The sequence below is a fragment of the Galleria mellonella genome, unplaced genomic scaffold (assembly GCF_026898425.1).
Source record: "Galleria mellonella isolate WM207_F2 unplaced genomic scaffold, CSIRO_AGI_GalMel_v1 utg146, whole genome shotgun sequence".
NCBI classification, from domain to species: domain Eukaryota; kingdom Metazoa; phylum Arthropoda; class Insecta; order Lepidoptera; family Pyralidae; genus Galleria; species Galleria mellonella.
In genome coordinates, this window is record NW_026441999.1 from 6,751,164 (window position 1) to 6,768,611 (window position 17,448).

Sequence of the window (17,448 nt, forward strand, 5' to 3'; positions counted from 1 at the left end):
AGTCCTATTGCTAACAATATACCCAACCAGGTCGATCTCCCCGCTATTCCCCCTGGAAACCACCGTGGTTAATTCTAGAATAATTCGTCGCGATGGGCTAACTGACCTGCTTTCATCATCACCCATCATCCCTCACTGATGCTACGCCAGCGTATACCGATACCGCAGACGGGGTTACCATTCCATTATCACCCATTAAAAAAAATACTTATTCGCATTTCATGATTTCTTTATCGTAGTGGCATCAAACGATAATTGATAGAGCGTCAGGGTTCTCAACATAAAAAAAATTACCCTATATTCAAGGTAAGAATATGTAGAGGAGGCTCTTTATTTTAATCCAATAAAAAAATTTGCTCATGAGACTATAATTTCTAATGATGCATTCGGAAGCTTTTGTTCCGGTTACATTATTTACATCCATGTTAGAATAAGGTCTAATCTTGGATAAATAGTTAAATATATAAGAAATAAATTCAATTTTTATTTATAACAATGTTCTTGTTCAATGATAAAAAATATAATCTATCTATGATATACATACCTTACATCTAAGTACTATAAATATCAATAACAAGACCTTAAAGAATTATTTAAAGATAAATAATTTCTTTGAGATCATTGCCAACTGATAGGGTACCTAGGAGACTTACTGCATTTCCATGCTGAATGGCTATGGAAATGCGTTGATCAAAGTATAGGCCAGCCTTCTGGCCGTCAAAGGTTTCCATCAACCGACATGATATCTCGAAGTAATTAATTTTTAATTAAGAATTACAATCAACAAAAGATTATGCTTTTTGTAGACAGTATACATTCAGAAAATATTATAGATTAGACAGATGGAATCTATGAACTGTCATTGTTAGCATTCATATAACAATTATAAAAAAAAAGTTATGTTCAATATTTGTGTTCTTAAACCACAGCTCAAGAACTCAGTCTAAATAAGATTGATACATGATAATTGTAATAGCAAATCAATCAAATTTATGTTCTTTGATGGAAGAATTTTAGGTAATATATTTCAGAGTTTAAGCATTTGTAAACGACATGCATATATAATAATTATATAATATACTATTATAGATGCCTAATGGTATTTTATAGTACGAAGATAATGGTACGCTTAGTATACAATTAGATGATATTTTATGTCACTTGGTATTGTGATCATTTATTTTATTTTATTTTATTTATTAGAAAAATGTAATACATAAAACTAACAAAAGTCTGTGATTGGGCTACAGTTACAGTTACAATTATTAATTAATCTTTATTATAATCTTTAAGTTTAAATTTGGGAAAAATAATGATCGTGTCTGTCAACATTAGATGGCAAAGTGCATTGAATGTATCTAGAGCCGTAAACATATTAATAAAAAAAAGTGACATTGACATTTTTGACAACTGAATGTATTAGGTGTTTTTGTTTCACCTATTTTCTTTCTAATTCGATTTAATTCAGTTTTAAATTTTCTGAAGTACGTATTTTATTCCAGCCTGTGACTTGTAGAGTAAAATTTTGATTGAAAACTTTGTGGAGAGTTCAAGTGAGTAATGCGTATTTAACTCAAAATAAACATGGATGATTATACAAAAATCAAGAGCATAAAAGCTCCGGATGTCGCCGTGAGCGCTGTGTTAGTACCAAGCCAAGATTTACCTGCCGAGACACCCACAGTCTCAGGATATGACTGGGAAAATGGTACTGATTACAACAAAATACTCGAAAGCTATACCTACTCTGGTTTCCAAGCTACCAGCTTCGGGAAAGCTGTGCAGGAGATAAATAGAATGCTCAAATGTAGATCTGTCGCTCTAACCGAAGAAACAAGTGACCCGTACGAAGAAGATGCTTTTATTAAGAAAAAAACTAACTGTACTATATTTCTGGGGTATACTTCGAATATGATATCGTCTGGTTTACGCGATACAATTCTGTTTTTGGTAAAAAACAAGCTTGTTGATTGTATAGTGACAACAGCAGGTGGCGTGGAAGAGGATTTTATAAAATGTCTTGCACCCACATACATAGGAGACTTTAATTTGAGCGGGAAAATGCTCAGGACTCGTGGCATTAATCGAATTGGCAATTTATTGGTACCAAATGATAATTACTGTCGTTTTGAGGAGTGGGTGACTCCTTTACTCGATGAGATGCTCAATGAGCAGATAAATGAAGGCACTGTTTGGACACCGTCAAGGATAATAGCTCGTTTAGGGGAGAAAATCAACAATGAGAGTTCCGTTTGTTACTGGGCATGGAGAAACAATATTCCCATATTTAGTCCAGCTTTAACAGATGGCTCTCTAGGTGATATGATGTATTTCCACTCATACAAACGTCCCGGACTGATTATAGACATATTAGGAGATTTACGTAGACTAAACACAATGGCTGTTAAAGCAAATAATACAGGAATGATCATATTGGGGGGTGGAGTTATAAAACATCATATTTGTAATGCAAATTTAATGAGAAATGGTGCCGATTTTTCTGTATATGTTAACACAGCTAATGAATTTGATGGCAGTGATGCTGGCGCCCGACCAGATGAAGCAGTCTCTTGGGGAAAGATTAGAACAAATGCAACTCCAGTGAAATTGTATGCTGATGCGACCTTAGTATTTCCTTTGCTTGTAGCCCAAACATTTGCTAAATACCATTTTAGTAATAAAAAAAATGTATAAAATTGTATAATTTATTTACTACTTCATTAATATATTTAATGATTATGTTACTGTGTATTTATAAATTTATCCCAAATAAACTTAGACTGACATAACTGGACGCTCCATCTGTCGGCAAGTAGTTAAAACCACTAAATTGAAGCGACACCTTTATAAATATTAAGTAACTAATTTGGTCGTTCAGAAATTAACGCCAAATAATATTGTAATTTATAATAATATAAATAAGTAATAAAGAATAACCCAAAATACTTTTCTTAAATTATTTTCGTATATATTTAACAACTTTTAGTCTATTATCTTAAACTGTAGAAAATCTGTATCAAAATTAGTAGATTACCCTATCAGCCTTCTTGATTTTTAAACGACATCGGTGAATGAACTGTCAAATACGTAATGAAGTTAGCCACTGTCTGGATTCCATAAAAGTGCGTTAGTGTACATCTGTGTAACCCAATGTTTTCCGTGTGTGCAATAAGGGCACGACGGCCGCGGCGGACTGGATAACGAAAGCTCTTGCTTTGCCTACCTTGTAGTCTCGTATTTATTGTGCCATTGAACGCCGGCGAAAACTGTTTACAAATCCGATTGTCTGTTATAATAATGCAATATCGCGTATCTTCGAGTGTTCTTAATTGAAAATGGACCGACAGGATTTGAATATTGAATTTTAACGTTTACTAGTGGTGGTTACAGTGAGAAAAGTGCAAAATGTGCTTGTTCCGCGGCACATTGTTTTTGTTCCTCGTGATTACTGTATCCGGTGAGTCCTTTTAGTCCTGCCGTCTATTTATAGGTTTTTACGGTCATTCGGCGCAGATATTACTTGTATTCCGCCGGCGGTGTTTCTTCATTACAGCACTTTGATCTCTACAGACTGGAAAGAAAATAAAACAAAACTGGATGCTTTGATGTTTTATTTAACAAGAATATGCTTCTAAGTACATTCGTTTCGGTGTTTCTATGCCTACTGACTTGGATTTCCGGCGATTTAAAAATAATTAAATCAAATTTAATTCTATTTAGTATTTGTTTGATCTTCATAATTCGTGTACGCCTTGAATACATATATGTGAAATTAGAAGAGAATTTGTTCCAATAAGCATCACAATATATAATAATAATTATTTTATTTATATATGATATATTTTTTTAACAGCAGTAGAACAGTTTCTTCCACAATGGAAAAAGCAAAGAAACCAAACCATACAGCTTGATCTGTGAATTTTTATATCAGCTAAGTGACCTATGTTAGTAGAAAAAAAAATTGTTTTACTAGGCAAAGAACACATTCCTATTCTTCCCATTTCAAATCTGCATCTCCCCTCTTAATTATTTTAAGTTATCAAATCAAATAAAATCTTAGAATTCACTAGAAAAATATTTTGAAGCCACATGACTATAAAATCACTAGCTTTTACCTGCAACTTTATCAGAATGGTCAGGATATGTTCACTGACCAGGATATAATGTACCCTATATCCTTCTCCATCCCATATATTATGTGTATACCAAATTTTATAATATTTCCTTAAGCTGTTAAAACTATAAGGTAACAATTAAACAAATTGAAACTTGAAATCTAAAATTTGTTCATTTACTCATTGTAATGTTTAAATTTATTTTATGTGAAATGAACAAATTTTATTACTTTGTAGCATTGTCATTTTTCATTCCTACATTGAGTCAAATTAGCAATTTTTATTTTGATTTTTTTTATTGCTAAATAGGTTTTTTTTTTAAGTGCCAATTGCATCAATTACCTGGCTATCAAAATAATACCCTGTATTTTGAGGAACCAGGTAATTTTAATAACACCTGAGTCCTCAGGAATGGCAATGCCTCCCATCATCATGGGCGAAAGAGTATGCTCTGTTATGCCCATGGTACTGCTCATGTCTATAGGCAACGGTTACCACTTTCCATCAGGTGGACCGTCAGCTTGTTTGCCATTCTAAGTTGCATAAAAAAAATATCTGAGTGCACATTCCTGAACACCCAAATTCGAGGCTGTTCAGAAAACATTTCCTAAATATCTCTCATTGGAAATTGAACCTGGAACCTCATTAAGGCAAAGTGATGCATACACCACATATTATAAACTATTATTGCATATTCTGTTTCTATTTTTAACTGTGTTAATGTAGTAAACTGTTAAATAATGGATTAATTAAATATTATGTCCCACAAAAATTGACTTCAATTGTGACAAATCTGGTTCTTTTGATTTAGAAACTAAATTACTAAACCGATTTTGATAAAATTTCTATGGGACCAATCTATGAGTATACGAGTACACTTACTGTTATATATCAAATGAGGAATAGCACAAATTAATCATGACTTTTTATTGTAAATCAAGTATTACAACTGATGACAGACTATGTATATAACCTTACATAATAATAGCTTTTTCCATAAAAAGTTATAACAATGAGGAAGGTTCTAGAAAAATACTGACACATTGAAATATTGATATAGAATGCTTACAGAATAAAAACATTTTTTTCAAATCAGTTTACGAATTGACAAAATTCTAGACCTAACATTCAGACATTCCCTATGAGGCTGGCATAGTCACCCACGTGTACTGAAGCCTCAACAAAGATATAGAATAAAAAAAGAATTCTTGTTAACAGGCTTTTCACTTTATCTGATAAGGACATACCAATATATTCATATTAAAACTACACTGTACTCTCTGTAGTATGGTGGATAACAGGCCATTAAATGTATAGAAAAAAAAATTATTAAAACATAATTTGCATTAATATTTTTTTTTCTATTATTATTATTATTTAGTAACACAAGCTTCTTGGAAGTCTATTACAGAGATAAATATATTTTATGATGTATATTGATCTGATCATTTCCCTATTCAAATAATTTGTAACATAAATATCAATCAAAAATAACAATAAACCTCTGTTGAATCCCATTATCTCTCTTTTTAAGATTTTTTTTACCATGTTCTATCTTCATCTTCCCGTGTCACTCTCTCCTGATGTATTTATATGTGTGTGTGTGTGTGTGTGTGTATATATACACATATATATGTACACATGTCCTCCATCGATGAGGCCGCCTTTTGTATCATTTCTTATTACAGTTAAATGTATTTACTATTCTATAAATGGTGCAATAAAGTGTAAATAAATAAATGAAAAATTTATCACCATCAGCTATTAATTCTCCACTGCTGGACCTAGACTCTCTCCATATAGGGGGTTTACCAGTAGCTGCCACGTTTGGCAATTGCAGTTAGGGTTTGGTGATGTTTTAAAAAGGATTTTCAACCGACTTCAAAAAGAAGGAGATTCTCATTTAGGTTGTATTTTTTATGTTTGTTACCTCATAAAAACCGATATGGATGATTATTTTTTTATTTGAAACGACATACTTACAGATTGGTCACATAGAAATTTTATCAAAATCGGTTCAGTGATTTAGTTTTTACATCAAAATAATTAATCTTGTCACAATTAAAGTCATTTTTCTATGAAATAGAAATTCTGAATTTTCAGACTCAATTTCTTGTTTTTGTCCATACGGAAATTCTCCCAGTAAATGAAGTTTTTTTTTTTTTTTAAATAATGATCATTGATTGTTAACCTCGCCTGTGCTATCGGCATACGCTGGCGGAGCACCAGTGAGGGGTTATAGGTAAAAATGAAAAGGCAGGTCAATTAGCCCATCGTGATGAATACACCAGAAATTCAGCACGGCGATTTCCAGGAAACACCATGTGAAGGTCGACCTTGTAGGGCATATTGCTAGCAATGGGACTGATAGTCCGCATGACTAATCTCCCCCCCCCCCCCCCCCACCCCCTCCAGTAAATGAAGCTTAACATTTCGTTCGTCATCGATCCCACCATGAAAGTTCAAAGGAATTATATTTTAATATTTTTAAACGTTATGTATTATGTACTTTTCAAATCAAATCATTTCTTGCACGAATATGGGGTACATACATTAGGTGAAAATATTTTTTACATTCTACCATATCGGCATGTACAATACAAAATTAAACTAAGTTTTTGTTTAACAATAACTTATAACAATATAAAACAATGTCAGTAATATAATATTAAAAATAATAATAATCCAATTGATAAATGATTTAATAATAAATTTGTGTTTTTTTCGTTCGTTCGTCCCCGAAATTTCGTAAAACATTTTCTATGTTAGGTCCTTAGACTATATACGTAAATACGTTCAGTGTAATATTTAAAAGGCATTCAGAAAATGCAGAAGTGCATTCTGTGAACACACTGCTATTGTAACATGATCACACTCGCCACTGTTAGGTGCAGCTGAGTCATAACATTGAACAATGTACACACATACATACGTACAATAACACAAGAACGGTGATATTGTTCTACATTTACGTTCGTTTAGTTGCTTAATTAGCTTATGTTTTTTTTTTTATGGGTGAAAATGGTATGGTAACCCCGCCTGCGCTAACGGGATACGCTGGCGGATGGGATACTCTGTTATGTCCGTGCTACTGCTCATGTCTATAGGCGACGGTTATCACTTTCCATCAGATTGGCCGTCAGCTTGTTTGCCATTATAAGTTGTATAAAAAATAAATTGTTATTTAGTTAATAAATTAGTTCTTAAAAAACTCTTGTTTCTTGTATTTAATAATATAAAGCTAATATGATAATTATGGTTACCTAATGACTTAACGAACCGTCATGATATTTAGCTAACGGCTGATATGGGTAATTCTATGTTTTAAGTTATATATAACCTATTTTGGTACCTAAAGTACATATCTATTTATTGGATGAAAATGGAATGGTAATCCCGCCCGCGCTAACGGGATACGCTGGCGGGGCACCAGTGAAGGGTGATAGATGAGAATGAAAACAGGCCAGTTAGCCCATCATGATGAATTCATCAGGAATTAACCATGACAGTTTCCAGGGGGAACCGCGAGGAGGTCGACCTGGTTGGGTATATTGCCAGCAATGGGATTCTCAGTCTCCATTACTAACAATCCCTTTCCCCCCAAAGTACATATTTATTTGATCATATTATATATATTTGATTCAAATCCGTTCAGTAAGATATCGTCATAGTTGTAGAATACTGACGGATCTTTATATTTAATCTTTGTCAGATCCGTCAGTATTCTACGACTGTGACGATATGTTTGAAAGAGCAACAAACATCCGTCCATACAAAAATCCGCACAAACTTTCCAATTTATGATAATAGCAGGAATTTGAAGAATGTTTATGATATTGCACTTGTTCGAAGCCGGGTCGAGTCGTTAGCAAAATTATTAGTTTTATGCACCGGGACAAAAAGTGGCCTTCGTCCTTCTCCGGCCCAAATACTATCCAATTTAGTGACAATTGGTCGAGCTGTTAAATAGTCAGAAGGCAACAAACAAACACTCATTTTTGACTGACTTCAAAAGAAGGCGATTCTCACACAATTTTGTTGTTGTTTTTTTTTTTTACCTTATGTTTGCTACTCCGTCAGTTGTAATTGCCGATTTGGAAAGTTCTTTTTTTTATCTGAAACGATATGTCTACAGACCGATTACAGGGCGCATAGAATTTTTATCTAAATGGCTTCGGTTGTTTGGTTTTTAAATTATGAAATTTACACCCGTTATTCTCGTGAACGGGTGCTGGCTGCAGACTGGTCTGCTCTGATCACTGCAACTGATTGTTTTTTTGACAACTGAGTTTCTTGCCTGATCCTTCCGGCTGGAATTGTGTTCCGAATGGGCGGTAATGATAAAATGACTATTTAATAATGCTTAAATGAAATTTTTTCTTTGAATAAAAATATTTCTTTCTAAAATTGAAAATCCATAAAAAAGTCGACTTCAATTGTGGTAAAAATCTGTTTTTTTGGTATTATTGTTAATTATATAGTCTGAACTACTAAACCGATTTGGATTAAATTTATATGGGACCGATTTCTAAGTATGTCCTCACAAATAAAAATCCATTTTTCAAATCGGTTTACGAATTGACGAACCTAACATTCAGACATTTCCTGTGAGAAGTATATCCTTACAGATGAAAAAAAATATATTCCAAATTGATTTACAACTGGCACAAACATAAAAAAAATACAACCGAATTTAGAATATTCTTTTTTTTTAAATCTTTATAAAATAACCTGTTTTGCCAAATTGAAGACGGTATTTTTTTTTGTGAAATTTTAAATTATCAGATTAATTGATTAGTTACAATAGTAGAACTAATAATGGTAGTAGGGGGGAAGGGATTGTTAGTAATGTAGACTGAGAATCCCATTGCTAGCAATATAACCAGGTCGACCTCCTCGCAGTTCTCCCTGGAAACTATCATGGTTAATTCCTGATGAATTCATCATGATGGGCTAAATGGCCTGTTTTCATTCTCATCTACCACCCTTCACTGGTGCTCCGCTGGCGTATCCCGTTAGCGCAGGCGGGGTTACCATACCATTTCTACCCATAAAAAAAAATGGTAGTAATAGTAAGTAAATACATAATTGTAGTCGTGTCGTGCCAAAGTTCACTTGGTTTTTAAAATTAAGATTAAAAATGTTGGATACATCATTTATACAAAAAATCATTAAGGTAATTAATTTTAAACTTTTTTTTAAGTAAATTTTAGACGTTTCGACATCGATTGCTCCACGTCGAAACGTCGACAATAAAGAAGCAGGTATGTAGGTACTATTTACCTGTGAGAGCTTTTATAGCGCGTTAAGTTCCGATTGTGTATTTAAAATATGTATAAACAACGCTAAAGTTCAAAATTAACTAATAGTATGGTTGTATCTAACCTTACCAACCAGAGGGAGACTTTGTACAAAAGTCGATTGCTTGGGTACCTCTGTCCCATTCGTGTTTCAACCGTAAAGCAGTTGTATTTGCATAGCTGTGTTTCGGTTTGAAGGGTGGGATATGGCGTGAAGTTACTGGGTACGAAGGAATAACTGAGTCCTCAGGAATGGCAACGCATGGGGGGTATCATGTGCGAAACAGTATACTCTGTTATGTCCATGGTATTGCTCATGTCTATAGGCGACGGTTACCACTTTCCATCAGGTGGGCCGTCAGCTTGTTTGCCATTATAAGTTGTATAAAAAAAAAAAACCTTACCAACCGTTGTTTTTAACTCGAATGTTTAAATAATAAGAATGAGGGATGATCTAATGATCATTTATTATGTTTTTATTGGTTCAACTAAATTAGTTTTCGGCCTCCGGCGGCGGCAAGGGCGTCTCGCGTCTACCTAGTTAACCGAAAACGGTCATTTTTTTTTTTTTTTTTTTTTTTTTATTAATTTGCCATAGATAGTCGAAAGACGGAAGAGTTTGTCTCGTCAAATATTTAGTCCAAAGTAAATACGACTTTGTGTCTTATGTATGTATAAAGATATATATATATATATATATATATATATATATATATATATATATATATATATATATATATATATATATATATATATAGTGGTAATTAAACTATCTTTTAGCACGCTACTTTGTTTGTATGGATTTTAAAAGTTTTTTTTTTATACAACTTAGAATGGCAAACAAGCTGACGGCCCACCTGATGGAAAGTGGTAACCGTCGCCTATAGACATGAGCAGTACCATGTATATAACAGAGTATACTGTTTCGCCCATGATACCTACCTACCTACCTACCTACTACCTACGGTAATCGCTTATCATCAGGTGGGCCGTATGCTTGTTTGCCACCTCAGTGGTATAAAAATTTAAGCACAATATATATAAATATACATATATTTTATTCATAGTTTAAACTGATTTTAAATATAGATATTAAAACAGTCATCACAATCGGTTCGGAGTTGATGAAGATATCGCATAAGATGAAGTTAAAATAAAATCGATTCAAAAATCTCATTTTTGGATTTGCTTAAAAAAGAATCTGAACAATTACAGTGGACAATAAGATGTTAATACTAACGGTACAATTACACAAACAATCGATCGGAAGCCGGTGATTTAAAAAAAAAAAAACAAACCAAAAACAACGAATGCCTACGGAATCAGTCTGATTGTTGGGTTTAGGGATAAGCAATCGAGAAATCAACGGCAGCTACGTTAAGGAAAACGGCAGGAGTGCCACAGTCTAAAGTGGTGCCAGTACATCAAATCTGAACTTAAATCAGTGGCAATAATTTGATTTATTTATTTATTTGTTGATAATGAAGTAAAAAAAGCTATTATTATGTATATTACATATATATATATATATATATATATATATATATAAATATATATATATATATATATAGGCTATATATTATTTGACGTGAGTATTATACTGCGGCTTTGAGACTTTATAATTAATCCTATTTCCATCTCCATGCCAAATAAAGACACTGAAAATTGGTTGAGCCTTAACAGTGCTAAGAAGTAATAAACAGACGAACTCGCTTTCACATTTACTAAAAATCCGACCCGGCTTCATACGGGTAGATAGATTTTTTAAAATAATATATAGCCTACTCGCTAATAATGTAGCTAGATAATTAAAGAATATATAAAATTGTTTTAAGTAGTTTTTGAGTTTATACATTACAAACAATCATATCTTTCCTCTTTACAGCATAGATGTAGACTAGTTGATCTCACGAGAGTTGTTTTGCTCTCTATCGCCATCTATCGGGCCCATTTTTTCTTATCCTTCTCAGGATGAAAACTATCTTATCTCACAAATTAAAGGAAACAATAAAAATTTATACACCACACACACACGCATGCACACACACACATTATGAATGTGTGTGTGTACTTACTTGTGTGTGTAATACTTATTTATACATGTCTATTGGTGGTGAGATCTAATAAAAATGCATTATACAAATTAGTTACACAATTGTCAGTACTGCTAAAAAGCCTATGTTTAATATCTATATGCATGTATATGATAACAGGAGTACTGCTTCCTACAGGACAGGCTCGGCCCAGTGTAGGAGGCAATGATAAATTCTGTGCTAATACAAACATACTTTGTTAAATAAATATATCTTTATCTATCTTTATAAAATTTTATAATATTTAAGTTGGTGAAGCGGTTTCGGATATTAACGTGAACTAACATCCTAACATGGATTTTTATATTATTAAGAAGAAGAAAAATACTATTAATTTTTCGTATTAGCCTACTGTAACATGTACACTGTGTTTATACGGAACTGGGTACTTTACCCCTGCGCGCGGGGCTCACAATACGAGCGTGGTGCAGGGGCGCACAACTATAAAACCCGACATATTTACGAGCATCATTCTCCCCCTGGTTTTGCTTGTGGTGTAAGTCACAGGAGATAGTCCATCCATGTTAACATAAAAAAAAAGGAAATAAAACCGTATTTTTTTCAATGGTAACTCTTGTTTTTTTTTTTTTGTAAAATGATTATTGTAATAAAACAACAGAGACAAATTTACAAGAAATAATCAGAGACAAAGAGGAATACAGTATGCATTCGTTTGTTATCGCTAACTTAATCTCATTTAGGCAACCTTTGTATAGATGGAGCTATAATTAAATTTAATGAAAATATTTTTTAGCAATTAAACTATAAAAATAAAAAGCAATACTATGTCAATTCCTATTTGCTCGGTGAAAATCTAAAACAATTTTGTACTGATGATGATGATGTCATCCGTTAACTGATCATTGCTGAACATATGATTGGAGGGTTTTTTCCAATGGTGGCAGGCGGGTTGGCAACCGCAGTTAGGCTTTGGTGATGATTCAAGGGAGCGCTGCTTCTCATCTCTTAACCATTAGGTTCTCTTAGTCTCCTCATGATACCCACGGCAAAGGAATCATACGACCGGTAAATTTTGTATTAGTAACGTAATAATCACGCTTCCTCTTATAACTTAATGTAATTTTAAATTCATAGGAGAATCCGGTGAGTGATAAACTAAATTCGACTGTAGCACTTAATTTTAAAGCGCATATTCGTATAATCCAGTTTGAAGCGTCGTAACTTCTCAAACAGCGCACCGTGCGCCACCGTCGCTTTTTTTTTATTCTATTTGGAATGAATATTTTGAATTTAGAATTCGCTATTCCAATTTTGAAATTATGAGATTTTTCTTATGGAAGTTTCTATTATCTTTGGTTTATCCGTTAATATTATAACTAGATTTTACGCGCGTTTTCTTCTATGTGACCGGAATTTACTCACTGACTGGGGTAACAAGTAGCCTATGATCTTCATCGCATCTCTGTAATACCAGATTTCATGGCCGTTAAGCTGCTAAGAGGTAAGAAACAAAACCACTTGTACATCATATATTATGTGTGAGATAAAATAGGTATGAATTCCACGTCTTCTTCTGTAGGAAAAATGACGTACTTGCTCTTACGTGGTCATTTTTCTAAAAATAACTTTCATATGAGTTTTATAAAAATCCTTACTAATATTATAAATATGAATGTTTGTTTGTCACCTTATAGCGTCTTAACGACTTAACCAAATTCGAAAATGATACATCTTTCTAGTCGTCTACGTACTCATACTACTATAGTTACTAGTCTATATTTCCAATTTCTATTTCTAGTTTTTTTTTTAATGGATGATAATGGAATGATAACCCCTATCCTATCGATAGCCTGCGCTTTACATTGACGGAATGCCAATGAGGGATGATTGGTGAGAATGAAAAGGCAGGTCAGTTAGCCCATTGTGACGAATTCAACGGTAAGTTAGTCACAATGATTTCCAGGGGGGAACATGTGGAGGTCGACCTGACAGGGTATATTGTTAATAATGCGGCTAGTAGCTCGTATTACTAATATTTTTGCCAAATTAGGACAACGAAGTGATTGCTATAAGGGTTCCGTTTTTTCCCTTTGGACGTACGGAACCTTAAAAATGAGCATAAGTTTTAAAAATACAGTGAATGCTCTATATAAGGAAACTCTATAAGCAACATTCTTCATATTTTATTTATTCTACTCAGCTTAGTTAGTAAAAGAAATAAGTACAAATATTTTCCAGAGGGTAAGTATTTTTATACTCCTTTTTTTCCTATAAGTAACTTTTCCCAATAACATTTTTTTTATTGAAATTTGTTTTTTTTGTACTACTTGGAATGGTAAACAAGCTGATGACCTATAAAGTGATAACCGAGGAGGGGGGGGGGGGGGGAAGGGATTGTTAGTAATGGAGACTGAGAATCCCATTGCTAGCAATATACCCAATCAGGTCGACCTCCTCGCAGTCCCCCTGAAAACTTTCATGGTTAATTCCCGATGAATTCATCATGATGCGCTAACTGGCCTGTTTTCATTCTCATCTATCACCCTTCACTGGTGCTCCGCCAGCGTATCCCGTTACGGCAGGCAGGGTTTCCATTTTTACCCATAAAAAAAGTGCTAACCGTCGCCTATAGACATGAGCAATACCATGGACATAACAGAGTATACTGTTCAAATGAGTCGCTTATATAGAGCGTTCACTGTAATATTGCTTGTTTTCTTTGTCGCCCACACACTCATTAAGGGAATACATATTTGCGGTATAACCCTGTAACGCTACATGCGTCCGTCACCAGCGGTCATCGAAACTTACATGTGCACGCAATTAAATCGCAGCGCAAACGCTAACGAATCGCGCCCACGCCGCGTCGAGGACTCCCTCGTTATAGCGTTTGAACGTGTGTCAAATATATCTAAGGCATAAAATATGAGATTTAAATTGTTGGTTCTTTGTTTATAAATTTAGCAAGTATTTATAATAATTATATGTTGCATTCATCATCATCATCAGTATCAGCCAATACTAAATAGAGGCATGTAATATATAGCAATATCTATATATTTTCCATCGTCAATCTCCAGAAGTTTTTTTTTTTTTTGATGGGTGAAAATGGTATGGTCACCCCGCCTGCGCTAACGGGATACGCTGGCGGAGCACCAGTGAAGGGTGATAGATGAGAACAAAAACAGGCCAGTTAGCCCATCATGATGAATTCATCAGGAATTAACCATGATAGTTTCCAGGGAGAACCGTGAGGAGGTCGACCTAGTTGGGTATATTGCTAGCAGTGGGATTCTTAGTCTCCATTACTAACAATCCCCTTCCCCCCATCTCCAGAAATTATATATAGATATTAGAGCGATTCTGATATTATCCATGCCTAATACAATGTATTAGAGTTCAATCTTCATTGATGCCAGCATACCTAAACCTAAAAACCTATTAATATATAACACAATGGTTACCATTCCATTTTCTTACTAGAAAAAAAAACTTAGCTCGCTCGCCGTCGACAGGGAGTTTGCCCCCATACCTTAGAGCTTAGATCGTCGCGTACAGCGCGGTTTCAGAGACGTTTCCTCCCACGAACGCTCAGGTTATGGGATGATTTGATGATTTCCAAGAGACTACAACATGGAGTTCTTCAAAAGAGGGACAAAGAGATTTCTTTAGGGTCGGCAACACGCGCGTAATACTTCTGGTATTGTAGGCGTTTCGAGTGGACCGTATGCTCAATGGTATTAAAATAAATCTTACTTTTTACTCAGAAGTAAAGGATAGGTTTTTACAGATAATAAGCTGACTTTACAAGTTACAACGTAAATATTGCAAGCAGCGGTCACTTCAAAACTTGCAACCGCGGAAACGTAATTAAATCGCAGCGTGCTCGCTAACGAATCGCACTCCGGCCGCGTCGAGGACTCCTCGTTACAGTACGGATGGCGTGTGTCGAATATTCTGTGTAAATATGTGAACCAGGAATCCGAATATATATTCATTGCCAATAAGATATTAAAAAAAAATCGTTTTCAATTCTGGCAACACCAGTTGATAAGTCGACTGGTGTTACCAGTTCAGTGTGAGTATTATCAATCAGTTTACAATTGACGGAGTTATGAAGTAATAAATATAAATAAAAAATAAATACAACCGAATCGAGAACTTACTTTTGAAGTCGATCGACAAATACGTTTTCTCCGCAAATTGAAAAACACGACTGCCTTGCAAAGAAAAGTGAAATAATTAAAAAAATATATTTACAGGGTACAAAGGATTAACATTTCAGTCCTCAGGAATGGCAACACATGGGGAGTATCATGGGCGAAACAGTATACTCTCTGTTATGTCCATGGTACTGCTCGTGTCTATAGGCGACGGTTACCACTTTCCATCAGGTGGGCCGTCAGCTTGTTTGCCATTCTAAGTTGTATGAAAAAAAAGTCAGTGTCACATGGGATAATGTAAGGATCCTTACGATACTCCATACATTCCAAATTTGTTCATGCGTAATATATATATACATAATTATGTCTATCAAAATATTTATTTTTATTTTAAAGTGATTTTTGTTAGATCAATGCACCGCCTACTACTCTCTCTGTTTAGCGTAACGCTTGACTGGTAGAGAATGCCATCAGGCATTAAGTCCGCCCTGTAGACATATTGTAATGTTTGCAAAAGTATAAATAAATAAATAAACAATTTATTTGCATTACTTACAGCACACTAATAACACCCTTAAGTCTTAAGAGAGATTTTACCTCACTCTGCGTGTTCTACCGCTTATACAACGGATTGTGTTCAGAGAAATTATTCAATTTGATGCCTGCGGCCACTTTCTATCATCGTACGGCTCGCCATCGACAGGGAGTTCACCCTCATACCTTACAGCCAAAATTGTCGCGTACAACGCGGTTTCAGAGATGTTTTCTCCCAAGAACACTCAGGTTATGGAATGAGCTCCCTGCCGAGGTTTTCCCAAGAGACTACAGCATGGGGTTCTTCAAAAGGGGGGTAAAGAGGTTTCTTCAGGGTCGGCAACGTAATGCCTCTGGTATTGCAGGCGTTCATAGGCTACGGTAACCGCTTACCATCAGGTGGGCCGTATGCTTGTTTGCCACCTCAGTGGTATAAAAAAAAAACTTATACGTCTACAAAAAAGTCTCTCATCAGGAATAATCCCACCATACTTTGTTTTGTTATAATTCAAACGGATTAGGTAGCGTTTTCGAAGAAAATTCCCTGACGACTTAATTTTTTCCGACATTTTCAATAATCATTGTCATTTTCAACCAATTTACACAAAACCTTAACCGTCCTCAGAAATCACTTTGTTGACAAATGAGCAACGCGTGGAAATCCGTTCAGTAGTTGTCTCAAATATCGCGAAAATACAGACAGACAGAAGCCGGAGAACTTTGTTTATAATATGTAGTGATGTAATCTTTACAATATTAGTCTAAGTCCGTTTAGGATATAGAAAGATATGTTTTTTTTAGTGTACTTATTTAATTGTTTTTTCAATCATGCATACGTTTATATATACAAATTTTTTTTACACATTATGTTTTATTTCCAGGTTTTGAGCAGTCAAATGGATCGGAAGGTAATTTATTGGTATATTATAGTAATTTATAGGTATACTTTAGTATTTATGGGTATATTTTAGTAATTTATGGGTATATTTTAGTAATTTATGGGTATATTTTAGTAATTTATGGGTATACTTTAGTAACTTATGGATAAATTTAGTAATTTATAGGTACATTTTAGTATTTATGGGCATACTATTAGTAATTTGAAGGTATAATAATAATTTTGAAGCGTCGTGGTCAAGTAATTAAAAAAAAAACTCGGTTTTAGTAATCCTAGGGGCAATATCAATTTCCTCGCATAGTGCTCACAAAGTTTTCCTTTTTTTATGTTTTATTTTTATAATTTTTATACAGTATAAGTCAACATCCAAGATACTGTTTCTGT

At 34.2% G+C, this 17,448-nt stretch overlaps 2 protein-coding genes across 5 annotated transcripts in view; both read left to right on the forward strand.

Moving 5' to 3' along the window:
• The first annotated feature begins 1,380 nt into the window (after positions 1 to 1,380).
• Positions 1,381 to 2,744, forward strand: LOC113523222 (probable deoxyhypusine synthase). Its single transcript, XM_026909104.3, has one exon. The coding sequence runs from the start codon at positions 1,585 to 1,587 to the stop codon at positions 2,692 to 2,694; it is 1,110 nt and encodes a 369-aa protein (XP_026764905.2). The 5' UTR covers positions 1,381 to 1,584; the 3' UTR covers positions 2,695 to 2,744.
• A 148-nt stretch (positions 2,745 to 2,892) lies between these two features.
• Positions 2,893 to 17,448, forward strand: part of LOC113523175 (tyrosine-protein kinase-like otk) — a 48,394-nt gene continuing 33,838 nt past the window's right edge. For 3 of the 4 annotated variants that reach the window (XM_052891950.1, XM_052891951.1, XM_052891953.1), the window contains exons 1-2: positions 2,893 to 3,457; positions 17,048 to 17,074. In XM_052891950.1, the coding sequence (XP_052747910.1) occupies positions 3,406 to 3,457; positions 17,048 to 17,074 (79 nt within the window). In that variant the 5' untranslated portion in view covers positions 2,893 to 3,405. The remainder of the gene's footprint in view (positions 3,458 to 17,047; positions 17,075 to 17,448) is intronic. The other variant, XM_052891952.1, reaches the window with a different exon arrangement.

Bases quoted from the DNA above. Each gene is read 5' to 3' on its own strand.
- LOC113523222 (XM_026909104.3), top strand. From the start codon at position 1,585: ATGGATGATTATACAAAAATCAAGAGCATAAAAGCTCCGGATGTCGCC.